At 38.2% G+C, this 9808-nt stretch overlaps 1 protein-coding gene across 6 annotated transcripts in view; it reads left to right on the forward strand.

Annotated features, from left to right (window-relative positions):
- Window positions 1-7924, forward strand: part of LOC107675980 (transcription factor GATA-3-like) — a 15846-nt gene extending 7922 nt beyond the window's left edge. For 4 of the 6 annotated variants that reach the window (XM_016470492.1, XM_016470491.1, XM_016470494.1 and 1 more), the window contains 3 exons: window positions 2074-2219; window positions 3992-4117; window positions 6802-7924. In XM_016470492.1, coding sequence (XP_016325978.1) covers window positions 2074-2219; window positions 3992-4117; window positions 6802-7092 — 563 coding nt within the window. In that variant the 3' untranslated portion in view covers window positions 7093-7924. Of the gene's footprint in view, window positions 1-2073; window positions 2220-2280; window positions 2322-3991; window positions 4118-6801 lie in introns of all 6 variants that reach the window. The other 2 variants (XM_016470495.1, XM_016470496.1) reach the window with 1 other exon arrangement.
- The last annotated feature ends 1884 nt before the right edge of the window (window positions 7925-9808 follow it).

Raw genomic sequence — 9808 nt, forward strand, 5'->3', positions numbered from 1 at the left:
TATATATATATATATATATATATGCATATGCATATGTGAAACTTTTTTTTTTTAATTAATATAATTAATTTGAGCTATTGTATAATCCTGTTAGCTTGATTAATTTATGATGTAATTATCTCGGTTTTTTGTTGTGGTATCAGTTTAAACGATCAATCCGCAGTAGACTTGTTCTTTTACAGATATTAGAGATTTGTTAACACGCCTGCCTTGCACTATTCCGTGATTATATTCCGCTTTGAAGAATATTATATCTAATGTCGTCTAGTTACAAAGCGGAATTAGCTTCCCTGATTTATTAAACGTCGCTCAGCATATGCAGATGAGGCTACACGTTTAAAGCGGAGCGCTTGGGTTTTCCGGATGTAGATGTGTGTGTGTGCGTGTGTTTTCTCTCTCATCTCTTGCTCCTCTCGTGCCTCGCAGCGCACGGCCCCGTCTCTCTCGCGTTTATGTGTTTAAGCTAATCCAATTATTTTCAGACTGCTGCACGCGACAGTTGCATTGTTTACTTTGCGCAGAAACTTTGATAGAGTCCGGATGAGCCGCGGATCGCTCGGAATAACGAATGAGCTGGCGCAATGCACGGCCGACATGCACAGACAGAGTGTTACCCAAACACACAGAGAAAATGATTTCAAAAGGTCAACCAGCTTTTCAAATGCGATTAGCGAACGGACCATTTTGTAAATTGTGGTCCATTCCTTGCAATTGATTTTTATGATATGAGAAAACAATATCTATTCTGCTCTAGTTTATAATCGTTTTAACTTGTGTGTTACTAATTTATTATTATTTTTAATAACGTTTAGATACATATCATTGCTATTTAATTCGTTTTCTGTTTTATGTGCAATAAATATTTTGCACAATAAGCATAGACTGTATCTAAGCACACACAGAACGTTCTTTAGGTTTTAGTTTGAACCAAAATGGTATACTGCGTGATTTCTATAGATGCAGCAGAACCCTCTTTTACGCACTTGTGTGTGTCACTATATGAGGTGTACTCGCGAGCTCTGTGGTTTTTGGGGCAGTAAGCAGAGGCACAAAGAGACTCGTTGGCTCTACACATGAGGGCAGAAATTCTGCCGGGTACAGGGTGGGCTGCACGGCGAGCTTGTTTTTAGCAGAGCGACCGGAGGCGTGGGTCACTGAACATGTGAAGCGTGCACCCTTCACCTGTCAGTCAAACGGAAAGAATGCCAATCAAACGTTGCGGTGTTTTAATTACGTAAAGAGAGCGGGTTACACAATGAGTTAATTAGACCGACGCTTTCACTTACTGCTACTGAATCTGTTTAATTAACAATATTTCAGCCTTAGATCCTAAAATCTGCTTTAACATTTCACAAATAATTATTCTTATTCTCATGGTTTAATGAACCGGGAGGTTGTTTCTTTGGAAATCGAGTCATGCCACTTTATCTAGCTATAGCTATATTATATTTGCGATTCCCTCTTCTAATAAATCATACAGTATTTTCAAGACATCGTTGTTTAGAGCCTGCAGTATTGATAAGACGTTTGATAAGACCCATCTCTGTGTACATTCTCACAGCATTGCCTACTTTAGAACCGCTAAGTTATTTGTAGATCTTATCAGATGATGTCATATTTGACGATTGAGGAGTTAAGCTCATGTTATGTCATATTAGAGAATGCTTTGTATGTGGTAATGCATTAAAAATAGTAGTAGTAGTAATAATAATGTTATTAATGCATTTCCATATTCACTATTTTTGATCAATGCGAATCTTTAGCCTGTGTGAATGTTTGATATTGCCTTTTCGTATTTTTATGCATAATTAATTATTTGTAATTTTTAATGTGTGCAATATGTCTGTAATATTAATACAATTATTAGTAAATATATTGTTTATATGTATAATATTGATATGTAATTATTAGTATTTTTAAAAATAAATCAAAGCGACTGGCCACTGGGGTTTAGTATGTTCACTAGTGGCGTGGCCTATGACTGTGTAGTTGTGCTTAAGTGTGCATGCAAGTGTGTTTTAGTGGTTCTAAAAAATCAGTTGTGCATGCGTATGTGTATGTCTGTGTTCGCAGAAGGTAGAGAATGTGTTAACTGCGGGGCCACCTCGACTCCTCTGTGGCGGAGGGATGGCACCGGTCACTATTTGTGTAACGCCTGCGGACTGTACCACAAGATGAACGGACAGAACCGACCCCTCATCAAGCCCAAGCGGAGGCTGGTATGTTGCTCTATTGCACTGTATTAATGACACTTCTGTCTCTTTCTCTTTTTCTACCCAGGAAGAAGTGTTAGCTGCAAGAAATTGACTCGCCAAGCGCAGGTCTCATTTCTTTAAGATTAAGCAATAGCAGTTATTATTATTATGATTATTATGATTATTATTATTATTATCATCAATAATAATAATAATGCCATTTTATGTATCGAATTTTTTTTTCCCCCTTCTATTTTTCTGCTCGAAACAAATCCATAGACAATTTTATTTGATCGCAAATATTGCTGACACTGTGTCAGCATAACGAAATTTGTCACGGAGAGACTTCAAAGTGTTGTGAAACGAGCGCTTATCTCAAATGAGTACGCGTGGGAGGCGATCAGCTCCAACAGGTCAAATATGTCTGCAGAAATTAGGTTCAGTTCTGACAACATGCCATTCATCAGGGGACACTGTTTCACAGGGATTTAATAAATGAGAGAGAGAGAGAGAGAGAGACTCTGTGCTTTTCAATGGCGTGGCAGCACAGACGCGTCTCTCTTTGGGCTTTGGATAGAGTCGAGGCTCTTGAGGCGCAGTGAAATAGTCCGAGCGCTGCTATTTTGGCATCGGCCTTCTCTCCCTCTCTAATGTGAAAAGCCGACTTCTCAGGAAAAGACTGGCGGATATCTGAGCTCTGCTGATAAAACTCCTCGAACAACAGCGCTCTCTCCCGCAGTCTAAACATACGGGCGAGAACACGCAGAAAGGAGTCACGACTTCAGATTGATCTTCACTATGCTCAAATAGTCTAGAAAAAGAGAAAATAATAGTACGTAGGAGAATAAAACAGGAATAAAGAATTACCTTTATAGAACAAATATTGTTCTCTTTGACTAATGTGTTTGAATTTAATTTATTTACCAATAAAATTGAGCTGTATTTTGTAATTTACAAACGAGTCCGTTAGAAAAAAAAGAAAGAAAAACAAACAGTCAGTCATAATAAGTAACGTCGCTAACTGATTATCGTTTGGCTTTAAACTGAATTAAACGACACAGTTAAGAATAATTTGTCATGTCAGTACATACCTTCAGCATTCCTGTATGTTAACCGAGAACACAGCATGAATTTTCTTTCTGCATAGTCCATTTCAAAATATGTTGCTGATCCCTACAAATTCATTGCATTTCTTTTGAGTCTTCCCTTGTTTCCATTATCCTTTTTACTTATTTTTATATTTACTTTTTACTTACTCTTTTTTTTTTTTTTTTACTTATTTATATTTGTTTTATATTATATTTATATTGGATTATGCCAGTAACTGCTTATAATGAATAATTCTAACTGCTTTTAATCAATGCATGTTAATTTAGAGCAAGGTATTTTAGTGCAGCATATTGATGTGAATAAAGATTGCTAATATCTAACTGAAGGTTGATGTTTAAACATGGATCCATTTCATGCAGAGCCGCTGTTTCTCCATCATTTAACGGGAAAATGTCATCAGCTTTAATGGGCACTATTTAAACCAGTGCTTTCATGTCCTCTGTAAATATTTAGGTTTGAGAGGGTATGTGCGCAAGGCACTATTTTTACCCTAGAGTTTAAGGCACCAGTGTTATGGAGATCTCTTTTCCTCTGACATATTTCTGCATTGCTTAAAACCATTTGCAGCTTCAGGAAACAGGAGGGTTGGGGGCCATTAGCACTGTAGGAATGCAATCATCATCTTAAGTTATTATATTATGAGTGTAATAATCGTGATTCTTTCTCTGTGTGTGTATGTCCATCAGTCTGCTGCCAGACGAGCGGGGACCTCGTGCGCAAACTGTCAAACGAGCACGACGACACTGTGGCGGAGAAATGCGAACGGCGATCCCGTCTGCAATGCCTGCGGCCTCTATTACAAATTACATAACGTAAGCTCCATAGCTGTCTTACACTTATCTAGTAAGATATTTTCTATCTCTATCTTCTCTTTGCATGATGGCAGCTTTCATGCCATTTCTTTCATTCTATTTCTTTCTTTCTTTCAACATTCACAACAAGGTTCATGCATTGACTTCTCAAAAATGAAATGTAGAACTTATGTTAAACGACCATTATAATATTATTTTCATCAAATATTTTTTTCATCAAAAAAGTTCCGATTTGTTGCGTTTTCCGAGTCCTGTCCAATTGGCCCTATTATAGTAGTTGGTATTGTGATTTTCGCACCCCAGGGACAGCTTAACCCAATCTGCGAACCTGAAATGTTTTAATGTTCCCCAATGGTCTCAAGCCGCTAGAGTCAATTACATACAGAGATTCGTCTTGTTCTTTCTCATATTATTATTTACTTTTATGGCTATTATGCTAGAGCTAAACTGCTAGTACTGTTGTACTATTGAATTACACTGCAGTTGGTGGTATTTCTATGTTAAACATATGCCGGGGAACATTTTCATTCTACCTAATCAGCTCTGGTATCCTGTATCATCACACTTTGAGGCCCCATACTCTTGTTACATTCCCCTACTAGTCACACAAGCGCACCCTTTTAAATCATTTTGCCATGTTGGTTTTGGCTGTTTCATAAGAACTCGAGAAAAAATAAATCCCCTAAACCTGACCTAGGTTATCAGGGAAACACATAACATGTATTATCGTTTGAAACAACCAAAAGTTTGGATAATTGGAAAATGAGTTTGTTTTGGTACATCCTATTTTCTGTTCAGGTCGGCCTGCTTTGAATCAAATTCCAGATTTTGCATGCTAAATTGAGCTGAGCTCTCTCCAGAGGGTTCTTCACTAACTCGCATGTTTGCAGTATCACAACCACTCCCATCTCTCATTTAGCCGACAGGGATTTGTCAGAAGAACTGAGTTGTGATTGTATTTGTATGTCTGTCAGTCTGGGGTTAGACTTCTGACCCGTTTCCTTCTAAAAAAAAAATCTTTATGTGGTCATTTCAAACCCCAAAAAAGCATAACTGAATAACATTTAAGAGAGTTTCTTATAGCCGACGGCTATAAGCATGTGTTTTCTGTGATGCCCAATGGAGATGTTTTAAATGAACAGTTTTACTTTGGGGTGTGACTTTACACAGACGCAGACACTGGCACATTCGCTCACATTTACATTAGTGGTTGGCCAATATGGGTTTTCCGATAACAGACGTCAATGCAGATATCTAGAGAACAGTTTTTGCAGATATGTTTTTATATAATTCAATTTGATGTTAACTAATTAGAAAATTGCTACAAATTCAGAAATACTGAAACTAAGTGAACTGAATGACTAAATTATACAGGAAAGTATTTACACAATTTGCACAGGTTTGCAAAAAAAATCACAATTTTGAAGTGTTTATTGATCTTTTAGAAATCAAAATGGTAAAATAAAAGTAGAAATTTCACAGTTTATTAAGTCTTAAAGTCTTAAAATAAAGTAAAACGCATTAAGCCTGTAAAGGAATATGTTTTAGTATCACTTAATAGCTCTTGCACAAAGCATCTAGAGTGTTTTAAGACAGAGAGGGAGATAGAGAAAGTCCAATTATGGGGTGAAAGTGGCAGGCTTTGGCAGACTGATGTGGCAGTGACAGTGCCACTGCGCTTCAGAGTCTGGCCAGAGTCTGGCACCGTCCATGCCTGGTGTCAGGGAACTCAGATGCTAAATCCAGCCTAGTCCTGATATGACCCGACACACACACTCATACATACAGACCCGCTTGCTCAAACAGAGAAACCGACATATCTGCGATATAGTGTAGCTCTATTACACATGCTTGGATTCAAAGTATTACTATGAGTGTGTGAAGTGAACGACATTGTTCAACCAAATCCTAATCCCACAAACTGTGTCTTAAAAGGGTGTCAGCTTTCAATATGCCCGTAAGGAGGAGATATCATATATGAGATCTGTTTAATATCTCAGTTGTTTCCCCAAGACAGCAATTCCAGAGATTAGATTGAAAGAATATGACTTTTGCTTAAAGGGATAAATCACCCAAAAATGAAAATTCTGTCATTTTTTACTCAGGCCATACCCGGACAACTTTATTTCCTCTGTGGACCGCAAATGAAAATATTTTGAGGAATGTTTCAACTCCATTTGTCTATACAGTGAAAGTCAATGGGGTCCAAAACCACACCTTCATTATATGGATTAAAAAAAAAAACACTGTGACATTTTCAAATTTTTTTTTTGAAGAATGAAAGTCATACAGTTTTGGAACAACATGAGTAAAATGAATCCCTTTAGGTCTTCTGCTTCTCAGATGTTTCTTCTTAGAAAAACTGTGCTCTGATCTACTAAAGTCTGCAAAATTGTCAGAAATTTCATTATGAACTCTATGAATTGTCTCCCTTGTGTCTGTTTTTATTTCTCCTAAGGATTTTTAGGAGAAACATCTGAGATTAAGTTAATATTCAAAAGAAACATAACTGGTTTAAGGTCTCCTGAAATATGAAGAACCAATCTCAAAGCAATAAAGTGTTCCTCTGGATGTGTTATGAGATGAAAAATAATGTCCGAATTTTTCCATTATGCTCCTGTCTTATTATGTAAGTGGGATGGTACCGTGGCCATTATTAACGTCTGCCGTCTCTCTCCTCGCAGATCAACCGACCACTCACCATGAAGAAGGAGGGCATCCAGACCCGGAACAGGAAGATGTCCAGCAAGTCCAAGAAGTGCAAAAAGTCTCATGACAGCATGGAGGATTTCTCCAAAAGCTTAATGGAAAAGAGCAGTTCCTTCAGCCCGGCCGCCCTGTCGCGTCACATGACCTCGTTCCCTCCCTTCTCACACTCCGGCCACATGTTGACCACGCACACCCCCATGCACCCCTCCTCCAGCTTGTCCTTCGCCCCTCACCACCCTTCCAGTATGGTGACGGCGATGGGCTAGAGCGCCCTTCTACCTCCGACTGCCCAATCTCCCGACGGTGGACGTCTCAAAGCACCGTTAACCTTGAAGCCTGTCACAACCGCAACCCTCCGACCTTGAACCAGCTCTCTCACGTGCTCCGTCTGAGCTACAAGCCCCCCCCCAAGACCCCGGTATGCCCCGCTTAAACCCCTCGAACCCCACATTATGAGGGAGAGACAGTGAGAATGAAAGAGAAAAGACAATGACTTTCTTCATCGCCCCTCCAATCATGAAGCCTCGCGCTGATGTCAACCTTCATTTGTGTACAAATGCCATCTTTCCTGTGGGCATCAAGGCACAAACATTACGAGTCTTTAAACAAACCTCCTCTATTTCCCGAACCCGCTCCTTTACTTCTTCTACGTATCTCCTCTTCTTCGTCCCCGTGAGACATGAGGAATCGAGCTGTGAATGACAACAGGAGATGAACTCTGCATATATTTGTAAAAAAATAGTCTGAAATACATTTAATGAAGACTTTTTAAAGCGCAAAATGAAAAAAGGCGAGGACAGGAAATGCCCGTGGGCAGCTAATGATAAGAAGGGTACGACTCAAACCTGGACGATGGAACGGCGTGGCGACGCGACCACGATTTCTATCTGAATGACGAGAAAAGTAAGAGACGAAATCTAGGGAGAAGAAAAGTAGAAAGGAAATGGTGTGTAATGCATTAAAACTTGTAGTCAGGTCTGTTTCACAGACTTCCAGCTACTCTTCTGGATGTGTTATAGGTCTTGGGCAATTGGTTTGTGTTCACACACACACACACACACACACACACACACACACACACACACACACACACACACACACACATGCACACACACACACACTCACGTATACACCTGAAAGACTTCTTTGGGCCCAGTTTATATGCATTGTGAAAAAAGTTCCTGTATTTGTTATTTGTATGTATAATTCAGAGTACCAAAAATACGAAAGAAACAAAGATGTAGAATTATTTCTTTATGTAATGCAGACTGAATGGTTGTACAAATTTAATAATCACTAGTATAAAAAAAGACTTGCTTTTAGCGTTTTTTTTTTTCCTCTTTAAAAATAATAAACTAGTTTAATCTCTGTTGACATCATATGAAGACGCAATGGTGGAAGCTTTTGTGCGTGTTTGCGTACGACTTTGTGTGTGAATGCGAGTGAGTCTAGATTAATTGAACACTTTTATTTATTATAATTTTTTTTTACAGTTTATTGATAGTTTAGTGAGTTAGTGTATAACAGTCAACAATGCTTATATTGAAATTTATGACAACTGATTATATTATGTGCAGCTAAAACCAGCCTAAGCTGGTTAGCTGGTCTTGGCTGGTTTAAGGTTGAAGTAGGTGTTCTGTTCACCAATATGTCTTTTTTATTATACATTTAAATCATGTCTCTTATACTTGCAGCATTAACACTGTGATCTGTAACTCAGTCAGAATGAAATGTGGATGACCTCGAATTAGCTATATGCTAATTACTATTAAATAGGTATTCAAACTGTCCCTAAAGAAAACTAAAAGGCTCAAACCTTTTCGGCCCAAAAACACTTACTTCAAGGTTTGTCCCATTAGTTTCAAATGCTGTCAATTAAACAACACATGGCTCTCAAAACCCCTCTAAAACCAGCCTGCTAACCAGCTATGACCAGGCTGGAAGACCAGATAAACAACCAGCCAACCAAGCCAACCAGCTTAAGCTTGTTTCATATTTTGTCCCCCCCCAGCAGGGTCATACATCTTTAACCGTGTTATTTTTATTTATTTATTATTTTTTTTTATTATGTAATTTGAATTGTAATTGTTAACTGGCAAAGCCTAGTTTATAACTTGGGACAGCAAATGACCCAAATCAGAATGTTAAATCCATGCTATTGAGTTTGTTTTGGAGCTGTTTCAGTTTAATTAAAATGAATGTCATATACTAAATTATATTAATGGTATTAAAAAAAAAAGTGGTATGCAGATACGCCAACAATACATCCAAAGATGTTGCTTTGCAACCCAACACGGGACTTTTTTGGACATCTTCCAGTGTTTGGTTAACCCACTCAATTTGACTGAAATAGTATGAAGTCGAGGTCTTTTCCGGGTTAACAGAAAAAAAAAAAACAATGTTTGTAAACATTGTAGTTGCCATGGGAACAAGCACCTGAGAGGGGGTTACCTGCAGCTGACATAACTTTTATTATGACATCTTTGTGTTTGAACATCTAACCTGTGTTTGACTTCCTGGAGATTTGAACCTGCAGTCTTAATATAAGCTCAAACATGTTTTAATTCTATACCATCTTAGCAGAATCTCACCATCCAAATAATGCCTGTGTTGGAAGAAACTAATTTGCTGTGGGCAACAAGTATGTGTAAACAAGAACCTAAAGGGGAACTCCACTAACTACCAGGAAAAAAAAAGGTTTTGGACCGCCAATATAGTTTTCATGAGTGCTTACTTCCGGTTTTTGATGTGACAAACTTGTCATGTGACACTACTGGTCTGAGTTAGACCCCATGAATCTAAAATGTTTTGTTGTTGTTAGGTACTAGATTTGTATATGCTGGTGTCCTGAAGGATGACAAAATACAATTGTAGCAGATATATTATATTCTTATATATAGGCCTACACTACAATTTACATTTCAAATCCAATATTTCCACAATTCAAATCCAGTCTTGAACTGGGAAAATGGAGCAACGATG

The sequence above is a fragment of the Sinocyclocheilus anshuiensis genome, unplaced genomic scaffold, assembly GCF_001515605.1.
Source record: "Sinocyclocheilus anshuiensis isolate Anshui unplaced genomic scaffold, SAMN03320099.WGS_v1.1 scaffold1836, whole genome shotgun sequence".
Classification (NCBI taxonomy): Eukaryota; Metazoa; Chordata; class Actinopteri; order Cypriniformes; family Cyprinidae; genus Sinocyclocheilus; species Sinocyclocheilus anshuiensis.